Consider the following 15,420-nt stretch of genomic DNA (forward strand, 5'->3'; position numbering starts at 1 on the left):
TTCTCCGTAGATGGCACAGCGCGGTCTCATCGATCTCCCAGCCAAAGGCACTTGGAAGGTTTTGGACCAACCAACTTAATGAGGTATAAGCCTCTGCCAGACGCCACTGAGACTCCTCACAGTCAAATGCCCTGAACGTCTGCAATTCCATTCGTGTGGGCGCTCAAGGGACATTGCAAGGGTTTGTATTCAGTACATTGTGCTCAAGTCACCGCCATCGCGTATCAGCTGCAGCTGGGCTAACACATGGTGCATATTTTGCAGCAAATTGTTAAAAGTTACAACCTACAAGGTATCGAGCTACGTGAGTATCGCATGGCTAGCGTCACTTTAGTAGACAGACCCACTTAAGTACGTACCCTCTTTCTTCCAAGTCGTTCCTTCCTTGGGCGTCCTTCCTTCTTGCCTCTCAGCAGGTATACTTCTTTCCTTTTTCATTATCAACTCTTTCCTCAGGTTGCAAGACGACCTCATTCTCCTTCCTCGTCGCGTATTTTATTATCCCAACTCATCGGCCCGCAGATTCTCCTGAAGAACAAACCTTCCAGAATTTCATATCAGCCTAGATTCCCGTCTTTCACAGCACCGACCTTCATCGCTCCCCGTCTTGTTCTAATTGCCTTCACACACTCATCAATCAGACGGGCATGCCTCTGATTTACCTCGTTTCACGGCCGCGCTGCTAATCTGCCGCCAATATGGTGCAACCAACTGTGAGTTTTTCTGCTACAATATGCTTTATACTCTTACACGCTACATTTGGCTTTTTCAATTTTTTGTTTCATTTTCCTCGTGTCCATCTTGAATATCTTTCACCCCGTCGCCTGGGCTGCTCTGACATCCACAACAGGACTCCAAGTCTGCTGAGCCTGAAGCAAATCCAACGTCAGAGCCAATGGCCAAGACGTCGCCCGGCTCGGGCGCAGCAGAAAAAGATACCGTCATTGACGTGGCCATGCCTTATGGGACTCGCTCTCGTAACAGGACGGCCAGTTCTCGTCCCAACTATGCTGAGGACAAGGACATTGAGATGGACATGTATGATTACTACCCCGATAAGAAAGACAGCGACTCCGGCAAGAAGTCGTCGCGACAGATGAACGGCGCCAGCAATGGCGATGCGCCTCGCAGCAATGGAACCTCTCGCAAAAATGCTGCCGCTGCCGCTGCCGCTGCCGCTGCTGCTGCCGCCGCCGATGACACCAAGGCCGGCCCAGGCCAGAACGGCACCCAGGACTCAAAATCCGGCGGCACCATTCACGCATCTCAGGCGGCGTCAGGGTCTGGCACGTCGCAGCCTTCACGGAAACGCAAGGCGGCAGCGAACCAGAACGGCACGGCGGCCGCATCAACTGCAACATCGGCAGCAGCAACGCCGCCAGCAACGTCGGCGGCGGCTAAGAAGAACGCCCTGGCAGCGCAATCCCAGCTCCAGGGCATGACGTGGCCCGAGTCCAACATGCTCACGTTCGAGACGTGCAAAGGCATGCCAGACAATGGGCGAATGGTGGCCGACGATGGCACGGTGCTGGAGGCGAATGGTAGGTAGCACGGCCGGGATCCACCTCCACCCTATGCGAAGGCAATTTCCACCTGCGGCGAGACCGGGCTAACAGACAATCTGGCAGATCACGTCTATCTTGTGTGCGAGCCTCCAGGAGAGCCCTACTATCTTGGGCGCATCATGGAGTTTATGCACGCCAGCAACGACACCGCCAGGCCCGTGGACGCGGTGCGCATCAATTGGTTCTATCGCCCCAAGGATATCGGGCGCAAGGCCAGTGACACGCGAATGGTCTTTGCCAGTATGCACTCGGACATCAGCCCCCTGACAGCCCTGCGCGGTAAGTGCGAGATCAGGCATCGACTGGAGATCGAGGGCCTGGACGACTACCGTCGACGACCCGACAGCTTCTGGTTCGAGAAACTGTACGACAGGTACATCCAGAAGAACTACGATCTGATTCCCACCCGGCTCATTGTCAACGTGCCCGAAAAGGTCAAGAAGGTGCTGGACGAGCGCTGGAAATACGTGCTAGTCGAGCAGGGGCGTGGCAAAGAGCTGACTAGCGCCGTTAAGCTATGCAAACGATGTTCGTCGTACTGCGCCAGGTACGTATTGTCGACACGACCCTACAGCCCGCTTCATCGGGCCTAGGGCGGGTTTTTTCCTTTCTTTTTTCCTCCTCGGTCCCTGTCCTTGTCTTCCATTTCGGTCTGCGTGTCTCTGCCTGAATCCTGTCCGTTGGTGTTTCCAGCTGCGGGACTCGCCAGTACCGGCCACCACCCGGTCTGCCGACCGGTACCTTTCTGCCCGGCCCCTTTTGGCCCGAGGACAAGTATCGACCAGGGTCAGACGCTCTGGCTGCTACGTACTTGATCCATCCCCAACACCCACCCCCCCCTTCCCTTAGCCCTGTCTAGGGAGAGCCCTTTTTTTTTTCTTCAGTGCCTCATAGGGCATCCCAATAACCGCAGCCGTTCGACACCCCCCTCCCATTCATTCCATGTCTCCGCCTTTGCCTTGCGTTTTCCCCCCTCCCTGTCTTTGCCGTGCGTGCATGTGCATGCAATTTGCTGGCCTTGGGTCGGACCACTGCCCGTCTCCTCACTCGCGCTGCCATGCCTGTGCCTGAGTTGTCAAGCAGCAGCCAGCAGAGCCGTGTTCCGGCTGCCGTTTAGGCACTGTCGGATGTCACCGCCCCAGCCATCGTGCATCACTGCATCGGCTCCAAAGCTACGAGGTACATGGGCAACCGCCGACTACACTTCAAGAGGACAAAAAAGAAAGATGAAGATTTATGGGCTGATTCTTTTACGTCTGCTTCATTTAACTTTCTGCTGTTTTTGCCTTTTGATTTCTCCTTATTTTTGAGAGGCTTTCTTTTTTCTCTCGCTCATGCACACATTGTTTTTTTTTTTGTCCGTTTTCTTTTTAATCGGGCTTGACTTGGATACACCCCCCCATGCTGACACAACCTCTCACATAGCAATGATTCGGTTGACTGTGCTGTGTGTCTGCACACATACCATATGAACTGCGTCAAGCCACCGTTGCTCAAAAAACCCTCACGTGGCTTTGCATGGTCCTGCGCTGCGTGCAGTCGTGCTCAGGAGCGCAAGTTGGAAGCCCGCCACACGCCAAATACCATAGACGCTGGAGATGCCGAAGATGACGAGCCTCTAGATGAGGATGAGGAAGATGTCCATGGCGTCGAGACCGAGAGGACCAGCCCCGGCGACGATGAAGCGCCTCATCAGGGAACCGCGGAGCAGATTTACCAGGCTAGCCTTTGGCCGTGGCGTTATCTCGGCATGCATTGCAAGCCGGAGGACGCGCTGGACTATGACGACCGTATCTACCCGCGTGCGGGCACCCGCATTGGCCCAAGGAACCAAGCCTCTGTTGGACCCTGGCCAGGCCAGCCTGTGCAGTATGTCAAGCCGTTGGAATTTAAGAAGGGCGGCAAGAAAGACCAGAAACTGCTCAAGGAACAGCAGGAGGCCGAAAGGGCTCGCCGGGGCCAGCGGCCGAAGTGGGTCCAGGATCAGCCACCTGGATACGTCGCTCGCGGCGAGGACCTGGACGAAGATGACCCCAATTGCACGGCGGTGCTACTGTGGAAGCCACCAGCTGGAGATGACCCGTCTACCGCCAAAATCAACAGCTTTGTTGATGATGCCATGTCCAAGGCCAAACAACTGGATCTTCCCGAGCGCTCTACAAACCTTCGTGATGCGGCGGTGGAAACCTTGTATCGCGAAGACTTTGATGAGTCCAAGGCCCTCACCGTGCTCTCTAAAAAGCCTAGGATCGAGTTCAAAGAGCCCAACTTGAGTCCTGCCGAGGTAAAGAGGTTCGAGGAAGGCGTCTCAAAATTTGGCTCCGAATTGCATCTTGTCATGAAGCATGTCAAGACCAAGTCGCCGGGAGAGATTGTTCGGCATTACTATGCCTGGAAGAAATCAGAGCGGGGGCAGCAAGTCTGGGGCAGTTTCCCGGGTCGGAAGGGGAAGAAGCAAGCGAAGCGTGAAGATGCCGCCGCTTCCAAACTCGCCGATGATGTGGCTAATGACGACGACGACTCTGCATTCGACGCGGACAAAGCGGTACAAAAGAAGCGGAGCTTTATCTGTCAATTTTGCAACAGAACGAACGACCGGCAGTGGAGAAGAGCGCCGAATCCGCTGCCTGGACTGGTCAACGACCAGGGCCTTAAGGGCTCTGGCAAGGACAAGGCTGGGAATCAATACGTTGTTGCCTTGTGCCGACGCTGCGCCGAGCTGTGGAGGCGTTATGCCATTCGTTATGAGGTTATCGAAGAGGTGGCGAAGAAGGTTGCACAGGCTGGTGGTCGTGCATGGAAACGCAAGCAGGACGAAGAGCTTCTCAAGGAGCTGCAGCTAGCACAAGAATTGGGCTACATGACTCCTGAACGAGCTCCGACTCCTTCCAAGGCTGCGTCTCAGCCTCTGGAGACACAGGAGCCTCCTAGGAAGAAGCTCAAGGCTGCCGCCGATAAAGAGGCTGATGCAACCCCATCCGACAGTGGTAGCACTACTAGCGCTGTTCCTGCTAAGAAGAAGGAAAAGGCAGTAGTGGAGCCGCCTGCTGCCCCTGAGATGCCGAAACCGCGGATTCTTCCCTGTGCTATCTGTGATCAGATGGAACCAATGGGAGATCAACACCTTTCATGTCGAGAGTGCCGCCTAACGGTTCATCGCAACTGCTACGGTGTTATCGATCACAAGGTGCAAGGTAAATGGGTTTGTGATATGTGTGCCAACGATAAGAGCCCGCAAGTATCCATCGTAAGTCAAGTCAACTCCCCTCACATCAATTCATATACTGACAACCATGATAGCAATACAAATGTGTTTTGTGCCCTGTTGAGCACACCGAGCATGACTTTGTAGAGCTACCCAAACTCACGCATCACAAGAAGAAGATGTCTGAGAAGGATCGGGAGCGAGAAAAAATGGAAGTCCAACAAGCCCGCAAAGCTGCCGAATTTTACCGCAAGAAGCAAGAAGACATGAACCGCCCTGTCAACCCTCGGGAGCCCCTCAAGCGTACCGCGGATAACAACTGGGTTCATGTCACTTGTGCCGTATGGACCCCTGAAGTCAAATTTGGTAACGCCAAGGCAATGGAACCATCCGAGGGCATCCCCTCCATCCCGAGGTCAAAGTATGACGAGATCTGCCAGGCCTGTAACCAACAGGGTGGAGCTTGTGTGCCCTGCCACCAGTGCCGTGCACCTTGTAAGTTTCCTTTTCCGCGTTCCAGCTCCCGCTTGAAGCGGGCTTGGCTATTATTCCATGGATCGCAGGCTAATGAAATAACAGATCACGTTGAGTGCGCACGACAGAAAGGCCATGTCCTTGGGTTCGATATAGCTCCCGTCAAAAGCTCCCGGCGAGACCAGTTCAATATTGTTACGATCAACGGCGAGAGCGGGACCATGTCAGCCGTTTTATGGTGCAAAGACCACATTCCCACCAAGACGATTGTCCATCGGATCCACGACGTGGCTAGCGAGTCTGGACTGAATGCCCTTCAGCTTTACGTCCAGAATTTTAAGCAGGCCGATCTTACCTTGACAGGAACCGTCCGCAAGGCCACTCTGATGGCAGCGGCAGCGAAGCTGTCTGGAGCTCCAATTCAGCCAGGGAACCGCAGAGCATCCACAACGACGACCCCTAACGGCAACACTTGGGCTCAACCGCGCAACGGTGAAGTTGTTGATCCTGGGTCTAATGCTCAGCATCCAGGAGAAAAAGTCTGCATTACTTGCGGCATAGATGTCACGCTGAGATGGTGGCCTATTGACAACTCTCAAGAGCGGAAGCTCACCAACGGACATCACGGAGTCATTGGCTCAGAAGCGCAAAAGTTTGTTGAGCAGCGGAAATTTCAATGCCACAAGTGCCATAAGTTGCGCAAGACTCCTCGCAGCCCACGCCTGACTTTGCTACCCGGACCGTCGCCTCCACCGCCCGAACTTGCGCGTCCCCAGCCAATGGAGACTTCCTTGATGACTCCGGTGCCTCCCATGACAGGCTCAACACCGCCGCCCCTGGTGGACTATCGTGACGGGCGCCATTCGAGCCACCCCCTTTCGTGGCCTCAACCGCCGCCTTCACATGCTATGCGGGCCGGATCGACTCCGCCGTCTATGCCAGCGCCAGTTCACGCACCGGCGCAAGTGGCAGGACACCGCCCAGCTCCGGTATATCCACCTGCACCGCTGCCGCCGACCAGACCACCTGCTTATGGCGAGTGGGCACCGCAACGTCCTGGCAGTCAGCATGGCTCCCCTCCTCGTCATCTAAACGGGGGTCCTCCGCCTCCTATCTTGCACAGCGCTCCCCCGCCGCCCCCAATATCGAATCTTTCCGCTCTCAGACCACCTGCCATGGCTCCAACCGGAATGCCTGGCAGCCACCCACATGGACACGCATATGGAAATGGGCTTCCGCCGTCGCCTCGACGTTTGAATGGGCCCACTCCTCCCGCGCCGTATGTTCCTCCCCCTTACCACGGGCATACCGGCCACGGAGGACCCGTCCATCCCCCGGCTCACCTTATGGGCAACGGGGCACCCCCACCGCCTCCTCCTCCGCGAGCGGACGCCTTCTCACATGGGCTACACCCTCAACGATCATCATATCCGCCAACTCCCCATGCGAGCGCTCCCATCTTGAGAAATGGGCCGCCGCCTCCACCACCGCAGTCTCATGAGCCGCCTCCACCACCCATGGGACCGCGACCTCCAGAGAACAGGCCTGCTACAGGCGCGAGTACGAATCCATCTCTTCGCAATTTACTTTCATGAGACATTGGTTAGGGATTCAAAGATTCAAAATTAGCCCGCGGCGCATAAGACTGAGATATAGGAGTTGAGAATTGTTCTTTTGCTTGACATGATTCTGTATTTTCTCCTTTTGTTTAACCTTGTTTTTCTTTTTAAAAAGAGCGTCACTGGATGAGGACCTTGAAGTGGTATTGTTATTATATGTTTAAAAGCCAGCTCTGCTTAGATGGCGTACTACGGAGTGGATTCTTTGTTAATGCCTTATAGTGGATGATGTCTGGATTCGTACAATAGACGATAATGCTTGATGCACGTCATGATTTAGGAAAAGTGAATAATAGCATAGTATTGGAAATGTTTGACTTGATTACCCGCATATGGAGCTGTGAGAAAATAATTCCTCAACTCAACTCCTTTCGTGTGATTTCCCGTGACTGCACGCCCTCTCCCATGATTCCTCTTCGTAATCCTTCTCTTCTCTCCTGTCTTTCCCTCCTTCTTCAGCAATTTATTTTCCCAGCCTTTCTTCCCCTTCTCATAGCATGTTCATTTGTCAGTTGTCCCCTTCCCCCCGCCAACGACTATGGATGCTTGAGTTCAAGATCTTCTTCGTTTCCTTCTCAGATAAAAGTTGAGACAGTGCTGTTCACGAGTATTAAGCCGAATAGACACTGGAGAGAGATGGTAGATATTTACTATGGTCAATATTGACCACATCAGGCTCTGGATATTTTAAATCATAAGCGTTTAGAACATTACTTGTTTTTTATGCTGGAGATACTGGAGATGCCCTCTTTTGAGAAGTCGTGGGAGAAGTCGACTATATTTGCTGTTGGAAGAATCCCTCGAAAGAGCATATATGTCGCAAGCATTATGTCGCAAGCATTATGTCGCAAGGATTACATGGCGAAAATTCATCTCAGCAAACGGGCTGGTCGATGTGCATTTTCACTTTCACTCTTCCCCCCACCCCCGATTCTTTATTTTAACCCAAATGTGCAGACGAAAAGAATCTGAGTGAATTCATTAAGAGACCTCAGGATTGGAAATGATTCTTTGGAACTCTCAGGGATTGAATGGCGATGATATTTCTCAAATGGCAATTTGGGATGATCTTCTGCGGACTCTGTACGGACGACTAAGCCACTCTTTTAAAGAGCTTCTGGGTGTTGCTAAATTTAGAAGCGTCCGGGTGCTGACGCTCTGCCTCATTATGTATTTTTAGTAAGATCTGGATCTTGTGTAAAATATACCCCAATTGAATCAATTTTTTAAATTAAAGAAAGACAAAAAGGATAAAGATTTAGGTATCTAGAAGAGCATATAGAAAGAATGCTTGCTATATCCATCATCCCGTGTCGTCAATGACATGACATGATCCGTGACGTTTTGGGGGGCCACAAGTGGGATGTTATTGTATTTGGCTGGATCTTGGGCATGTAGTGATAGCAGCAGATACTTTAGCCACCATACAGATGAGAGCACTTCACTTGCATCTTGGATTGTAGTCTCTGCTATGGGCGCTGATAAATAAATACCATTGAAATGAGTGAGTGCATGGGCAGCAGTTCGTCATCAACCGTCTCTTCTGAAACGCACAAGGCTGGGCAGTGCTGGGGTGGTGGGGCTGAGTCTTGGGGGAGGGAGCTTCTTACTTGTAGCTGACACGATTTACATGCTGTGTGTGCGTACTAACACTAACAATTGTGACAGCTGCCAAGTTACATTGTTTCTTCCTCTTCTTCCACTTCCTCCTCTTCCTCTTCTCATGTCCATTCAGCCCAAGCATCGCCCACCGTCACCATGGCGCAGATACTCGCAGATCTCTTTTACTCGTTTGGCAATTGCCTCAACTGCTTCCCGGGCTCCCCGACGCTCAAGATTAACAGCCGGAGCTTCAAGATTCAGCGTCTACTAGGCGAGGTGCGCAAACACAGATCCTCCTCCTCCTCTCTCCCTCTCCTCCTCGCTTGGTTTTCTCGCAGCTTCTCATCAGTAAACAAACAAAGGTAGTTAACCAATTCATTCATCAAAACAGGGCGGCTTCTCCTACGTCTACCTCGTCGAAGACACCTCCACGCACGAGCTCTTCGCCCTCAAAAAGATCCGATGCCCCTTCGGCGCCGAGTCCGTCCAGCAGGCCATGCGCGAGGTCGACGCCTACCGCCTCTTCGACCACGTTCCCACAATCATCTCGGCCTACGACCACTGCGTGGCGACGGACCGCGGCGGCGGCTCCGGCGACGACGCCAGCAAGACTGTCTATGTCCTGCTGCCCTACTACCGCCGGGGGAACCTGCAGGACATGATCAACGCAAACCTCGTCAACCACAACCACTTCCCCGAGAGACAGCTCATGATGCTGTTCCTCGGCGTCTGCAAGGCCCTGCGCGCAATGCACGAGTACCAGCCCGCCCCCGCCGAGCGCATGCAGATGGGCCGCGAGGAGGACCATGACGAGGCTGCTGAGGGGTCTGGGTCGAGAGGTGGTCGTAAGATGGGGACGAGGGGGAAGCGCACTGAAGAGGAGGAACAGGGTGAGCATGAGAGGCCGCTGATGGACTCGGAGAACCGCATTGAGGGCGAGTCTGGCGGCAAGATCAAGTCGTATGCGCACCGAGACATTAAGCCAGGTAAGTTCCAAGCAAGAAACAGAAACAAACAACAAACAACCACTCTGTTTTTCAATAATTGACATTGTAAATTTCTCCTCCAAAGGCAACATCATGATTGACGACTCGGGCTCCATCCCCATCCTCATGGACCTCGGCTCCGTCGCCGCCTCGCCCACCCCCGTCACCTCCCAGTCCCTCGCCCTGCAAATCCAGGACACCGCCGCCGAGCACTCCACCATGCCCTACCGCGCCCCGGAGCTCTTCGACGTCCGCACGGGAACCGTCGTCGACACCAAGACGGACATTTGGTCCCTCGGCTGCACCCTCTACGCCTGCCTCGTCGGCAAGTCCCCCTTTGAGATGCGCTCCGACGAGACCGGCGGCACCCTCAGCCTCTGCGTCCTCGGCGGCGACTGGCGCTTCCCCGACGAGAAGCCCGGCGGCGGACCGAAGCGCACAAACACCATCCAGGCCGCAAAGGCCAAAGCGAGCGGCGAGGCCGGTGCCGGCGCCGGTGGCTCTTCTGGAGATGTCGTCATTAGTGAGCCTATTCGAAATCTTGTTCGGGCCTGTCTCAAGGTCGAGCCTGCGGAGCGGCCCAACATAGATGAGCTCATCACCATGGTTGAGCAAGTCATTGACGAGCTGCCCGAGGGTGACTTTACATCATGACGCTGATAAATGGATTCCATTCTGTTTTATTGCTTGTTTATTTGTTTGGGAATATGGATGCAAATGCGAGCCTGCACATACCATTCGAGTTTGATGGAGCTGTCTGTCTACTATTCATGACATATCACTAGGGGGACTTTGGCGTTATGACGGACTGAATTATTCATTTAGAGAAACGGAGACGAATGCTCGTAGAAAGAATTACTATTTCCTAACAGAGACTCGTGATACCGCTGTTCCTCACTGTCACACATCACAATTGAAACGTAGCACCTGGTCAAATCGCCTCGTATCCCAACATTATGCGAATGGAAGACCCAGGGCATATACAAGTGTCCTCGCTTCCCTATAGCTGCAGCTTGTACGTTGCCACCTCAAACGGCCGAAGAACAATGTTAAACTTGCCATCCGCCAAGGAAATCTCTTCAATCTCATCCTCCAGAATGTTGACCTTGGTGACCCGCTTCACGTTGAACTCGGTCTGGATGGTACCCCGGCTGCGCCCGCCCAAGGATTCGTACAGGCGGACAATAATGCTCTGTCCACTGTTGATGCGATGACCCTCGCGGCGGCTGACGTCCTCGTCGTCGTGGCCTCGCTTGATGGTGTCCAGAATGATGGAGGCAGACTCATCCGAGTTGATGAGCTGGATGGGGACGCTGGTCAAGCTCTCAACCGTAGCCTTCGGTGCGGACAAGACCTTGAGAGGGTTGTTAAAGGCATAGCCCGCTCGGACCGTTGTTGCCGAGAGAGCTCCCTTGTGAGGAAGAATGGCCCATCGGATCGAGTGGCGGCCCATATCCGCGTGCTCATCGGGGGCCTTGGGAGATCGAAGCAGGGATAGGCGCATGAGCTTGCCAGCCGTAGCAAAACCGTACTTGCTGTCGTTGAGGATGGAGACTCCATAGTTGTTCTCCGACAAATCGGCGAACCTGTGACAGCAAACCTCAAACTTGGCCATGTCCCAGCTCGTGTTGTAGTGCGTTGGCCTCTTGGTGATGCTGTATGCGGTCTCATACGAGGCCTCCGTGTTGACAATGTCTACGGGGAACTCTACCTTGAGGAACTTGGAGTTTTCGTGCCAGTCTACCTCAGCCTTGCATTCCACCCAGGACTGCTGGCCCTTGAGGGCCGCCGACAGAGTAATGTAAGACTTTATGGAGCTGTGCTTGCTGATCTGGATCTCAGTGGCAAGAGTGACGCGGTGGGGTTTCACCTCGTGGAGGCTTGTGCTGCCGTAGCTGAGCTCTCGGCGGGTCTCGAGATGGTAAACCTCGACATCCCAGGCTTCCCAGAATAGAGGAATGTCATCAAAAATGACAAACTTGTTTGCCTTGCCACCCTTTTCGATAGTTTCGCGGTCATTGACACGGTCGTACAGTGAAGTGATGCAGCCGTCCTCAACAACAACGCGGAGGTCGTCATTTTCCAAGATGAACTGGCTGCCCACCTGCTGTACTGAAACAGCCGGCTTGTCCTCCTGGATCTTGAAGTTGCGGAGAGCAAGGAGCGGGCCTTGTCCACAGGCAACGCTAACCTGTGTATCAGACACCTCAACAAGCTCCTTACGATGCCAAGGCAGCGTGTTGAGGACTACCGACTCGTAGCCATCGGCTTTTGAATCACTGGCACCCAGGGCCTTGTAAATTTCAGCAAGCAGCTTGTGGCCAGTCTCAAAAATGTCCTTGTAAATCTAACGACTAGTCAGCATAAAATATCCAGGAAGGAGTAAACAAGTCTCTCACCTTGTCAGAGTCATCATAGCACATTTCGATAGAGCTACCGGGAAGACAGTCGTGGAATTGGCATAGGAGGACGCCCTCCCACATGCTATCAATCTTCTCAGTAGGGTACTTGTATGACTTGTTCTTGATCGAGGCCAGTGTGGCGAGCTGCTCAAGGTCTCGCAACAAGACTTCGGACTTGCGGTTGTAGTACTTGTTGTTGGCCTGCGTGGTGTAGGTGCCTCGATGGAGCTCAAAGTATAGCTCACCATACCATGTAGGAAGGTCGTTGGCCTTTGGAGCAAGGCGATCAAAAAAGCCATCGACACTGAGGCCGAGCTTCAGCTTCGGAATGCCTCCAATGGTGTTGCTGATTCCCGCAATTCGTCGAAGTTTCTCCAGGTGCTGCCAAGTCGGGCCACCGCCACCATCGCCCTTGCCGAACACCAACAGCGAGGAATTGTCGACACGAAGAGTCTTGTGTTGGGTGACGCTGCGTCTCAAATCACCAAAGTCGGCTTCAGCAGTGTATGTCTCGGACGGAGGCATGTGACAAATGACTTGGCTTCCGTCGGGGCTCACCCACATAAAGGTAGTGTGAGGGAAGTTGTTGATATTGTTCCAGCTTAGCTTCTGAGTCATGAAGCGGTCCATGCCTGCCAAACGACAGAGTTGGGGTAGCTGACTGGAGTAGCCAAATGTGTCGGGAAGCCAAAAAGTACGGCAACGTGACCCGAATTCTGCCTCGAAAAACCGCTGGCCGTAGAAGAATTGACGCACCAGAGACTCGCCACCGGGCATATTGGTATCGTGTTCGACCCAGCTGCCGCCGATGGGATGGAACTGACCCTCGCTCACCTTGCGTCTTACACGATCAAAGGCCTTGGGATAGAGTTGTTTCAGCCATTTGAACTGCTGGGCCTGCGAACAAGCAAAATGAGCCTCCGGATACCGGTCCATCAAATCACACTGGCTTGACCACGACCGAGCGACTTTGCGCCTTGTCTCTGCAAAGGGCCATAGCCAGCACGAATCGATGTGGCAGTGACCAATGCCAAAAACGGTGGGCTCTGGGCCAACTTCGTACACTCGATGAGAGTCAGCATCGGGCCCAATGATTTGCTGCGCGAGTTTTCGACACTCGAGAATGGACTCTTGGTTATTCACTTCGAAGGTGTCGATAATCTTCATGGCGACAGATAGCGCTCGCCCTTGTTCCGCCGAGTTCTCGGGCAGCTCTCGAGCAGCGTCACCAAGCTCCCACATGTCAAAGTACAGACCGCGCGCAGGAACGTTGACGGCAACGATGTCGGCCTTTGAAAGACCAAAGTATCGGTTGGGGTCCGGCGGCATAATGCTGGATTTACCGTTTGGCGCGTTTCCAAACATTCCGTTACAAGCCATCTCGATGTAAATGGTATGCGGTTTGCCGTCGCGGAACGAGCGAGGAATCACCCATTCGATCCTCTCGCCTCCACCAGTTAAGCCTTGGAGCGGCATACCATCCTCGGTCCACACAAGGCCTTCATTGTTTGCGTCCCACTGGAGCTCGAGCAGCTCTTCGTCAGCGATTGCCGCAGGGACAGTCAAGGTCACCCTGAACCAATGGGTGGACCATGAAGGTCCAAAGGAGGCGCCAATATGTGTCTCCTTAAATTGCTGAGAAACTGCATGCTCAAAGGTTGGTCGTTCTTGTCCAGGAGCGCTCCAAACAGAGAGCTGGACGTGTGGCGCGCCCGAGTATCTGGCATTGTAGAGACTCCTACACGCATGATGTCAATAGGTTGACATGAGGAGTACAAAAGAGCTTCAGGAAGACGTACGCTAGCAAGTTCACCTTGTCATACTGTCCTGATTTATAGAATGGTTCGATACGGCCCTTGAGAATGCTAGTCTTAGGGACGCCGACAGGTCGTTGCGCAAAGACAGGGTAGGAGACGTTGCTCCTAACTTCGCCGCCGCCACCCATGGTGAGAACGTCGTGTCCTGGAGCTGGCGGTGCTGATCGATTGGACAGTCGCCGAAGCTTGGCCGGCAGAGGCTGGAGGTTGTCGGTGAATGCTGGGGGCAATCGGAGGAGACGGGGAGGAGCTGGTCAATCAAGCCGTCGTTGTAACTGCAGAGTCCAATCAGCGAGTTGAAACAAGCAGCAGCCCAGACGCCCAAGAGTGAAGTCCTGGCGGTCGATTCTTAAGGGGTGCGATTGAATGAAGGAAGAAAAGGTGTGCCAGCAAGTGTGAATTCGGGATTATATAATAAAATAGTGCAGAGCTCTAGCACCCTGCGATGCGCGGAACCTGCGTCGGGGAAGCTCTTGGTTGTCACCGCTGTGGGGAGGTGGGGTGACCGCTTCAAAGATTCCCGTTTCCCAGGCGATGTAACAATTCATGGGGCGCTAATGACGGAGACCTGGCGCTGCGTGCGGGGGAGTTTTGCCCCGATCCGCCTCCTCTCAGGGGTCATGCCATGGGCTGGAATGATGCTTTGCTTCAGGTGCCAAAGCACGGAGTACGAGTACGCACCTCATGATTGCGATATTGCTTTAGCAAGGAATAAGTAACCAACGATGCCAAGATGGAGCTCAAAGTAATCAAGGATGACAGAAAGTATTCAGGATAGAACAGAGTAGGGGCAATTCTCAAGTAGACAGGGATGATGGCGATTAGGTGAGAAGCGGCGCCGCAGACGTAACCCAGGGTCGAATCGATCGAGCGTCAATGTTCTCAACGTACTCTGTATAGACCAAGTATGGCCAGACTCTGGGCAACACGAGGATTAACCAAAGCGAGAATTGCGACAGAGTCAAGGCCGATCGAAATTCAGCATCAGCGTAGAGCTGCTCTGAGACGTATTCTGTAAGAGGCCGGCGGCTATAACGGATACGAGGCGAGGGTCCGAAGCTGTAGATACAATCAAAATATTATGGAGAGAAGGAGGATGAAAGAGATGAAAAAAGTTCCCCAATTCTGCAGCATATCTTAGTACTAGGTAGGTATGGGTATACAATTGGCAGGTTGGTAATAAGCCGAGCTCGAGAAAGAGAGTGTCCTGCAGCTGCCCAGCCAGCTCCTTCCACTCACGCAGTATTATGTACATGTACCAATGCACTCAAGCGGAAGACAGAAAAACCGAGACTGAGAAGATTTCGAACACCCACGCGTTGAATTATACGCCTGTTCTATAAGTATCTGCTACTATAGCTATATTTTCTCTAATATTTACTACTATATTTACAATTCTTTAATATCTACTACTATGTCTATATTTCTTTAGTAACTGTTGATATAATTATATATCTTTAGGATTTACTGCTATAACCATATTTATCTAGTATTTACGGAGCAGCATTAAGCTGATGAGGTGCTTCTATTGCTGAATGTATGCACTTAATCATTTTGCGGTCTCGGTTTTTTTGACCTTTGACACTCTACCAAGTTTCCTTCTATCTTCTTGCACATAATCACATCCACTATCCTGACCAACATCATCTTTCATACAATTGCCTTACCCAATCCACAGCTCTATGGACACGCAGCTGCTGGCAATTGGCGCCGCCGTTCTCCAAATTCCGCAGTGGCGCTTCGACGGCGT

At 53.0% G+C, this 15,420-nt stretch overlaps 4 protein-coding genes across 4 annotated transcripts; 3 read left to right on the top strand and 1 right to left on the bottom strand.

The window, feature by feature from the left end:
• The first annotated feature begins 443 nt into the window (after positions 1-443).
• Positions 444-7,202, top strand: M431DRAFT_503713 (hypothetical protein). The gene is made up of 6 exons (XM_024918345.1): positions 444-713; positions 851-1,541; positions 1,629-2,112; positions 2,991-4,812; positions 4,866-5,265; positions 5,350-7,202. The coding sequence occupies exons 1-6, from the start codon at positions 699-701 to the stop codon at positions 6,837-6,839; spliced, it is 4,902 nt and encodes a 1,633-aa protein (XP_024778437.1). The 5' UTR covers positions 444-698; the 3' UTR covers positions 6,840-7,202.
• On the top strand, positions 6,914-7,697 carry M431DRAFT_285483 (hypothetical protein). The gene has a single exon (XM_024914048.1). The coding sequence runs from the start codon at positions 7,119-7,121 to the stop codon at positions 7,527-7,529; it is 411 nt and encodes a 136-aa protein (XP_024778438.1). The 5' UTR covers positions 6,914-7,118; the 3' UTR covers positions 7,530-7,697.
• Positions 7,698-8,621: 924 nt separating this feature from the next.
• On the top strand, positions 8,622-10,105 carry M431DRAFT_75577 (hypothetical protein; the record flags this gene model as incomplete). The annotated part of the gene is made up of 3 exons (XM_024922356.1): positions 8,622-8,741; positions 8,857-9,451; positions 9,537-10,105. 3 exons carry the CDS (start codon positions 8,622-8,624, stop codon positions 10,103-10,105), a joined length of 1,284 nt encoding a protein of 427 aa, XP_024778439.1.
• A 346-nt stretch (positions 10,106-10,451) lies between these two features.
• On the bottom strand, positions 10,452-13,798 carry M431DRAFT_1473 (glycoside hydrolase family 38 protein; the record flags this gene model as incomplete). The annotated part of the gene is made up of 3 exons (XM_024912749.1): positions 10,452-11,798; positions 11,851-13,591; positions 13,653-13,798. 3 exons carry the CDS (start codon positions 13,796-13,798, stop codon positions 10,452-10,454), a joined length of 3,234 nt encoding a protein of 1,077 aa, XP_024778440.1.
• Positions 13,799-15,420: the final 1,622 nt, after the last annotated feature.

This window comes from Trichoderma harzianum (genome assembly GCF_003025095.1).
Source record: "Trichoderma harzianum CBS 226.95 unplaced genomic scaffold M431scaffold_2, whole genome shotgun sequence".
Taxonomy (NCBI): Eukaryota; Fungi; Ascomycota; class Sordariomycetes; order Hypocreales; family Hypocreaceae; genus Trichoderma; species Trichoderma harzianum.

Excerpts from the sequence above, each read along its gene's own strand:
- M431DRAFT_503713 (XM_024918345.1), top strand. Across the intron at positions 1,542-1,628 it reads CACGGTGCTGGAGGCGAATG|ATCACGTCTATCTTGTGTGC; the intron begins GTAGGTAGCACG and ends ACAATCTGGCAG. Across the intron at positions 2,113-2,990 it reads TGTTCGTCGTACTGCGCCAG|CAATGATTCGGTTGACTGTG; the intron begins GTACGTATTGTC and ends CCTCTCACATAG.
- M431DRAFT_285483 (XM_024914048.1), top strand. The coding sequence starts at position 7,119 with ATGCTTGATGCACGTCATGATTTAGGAAAAGTGAATAATAGCATAGTA.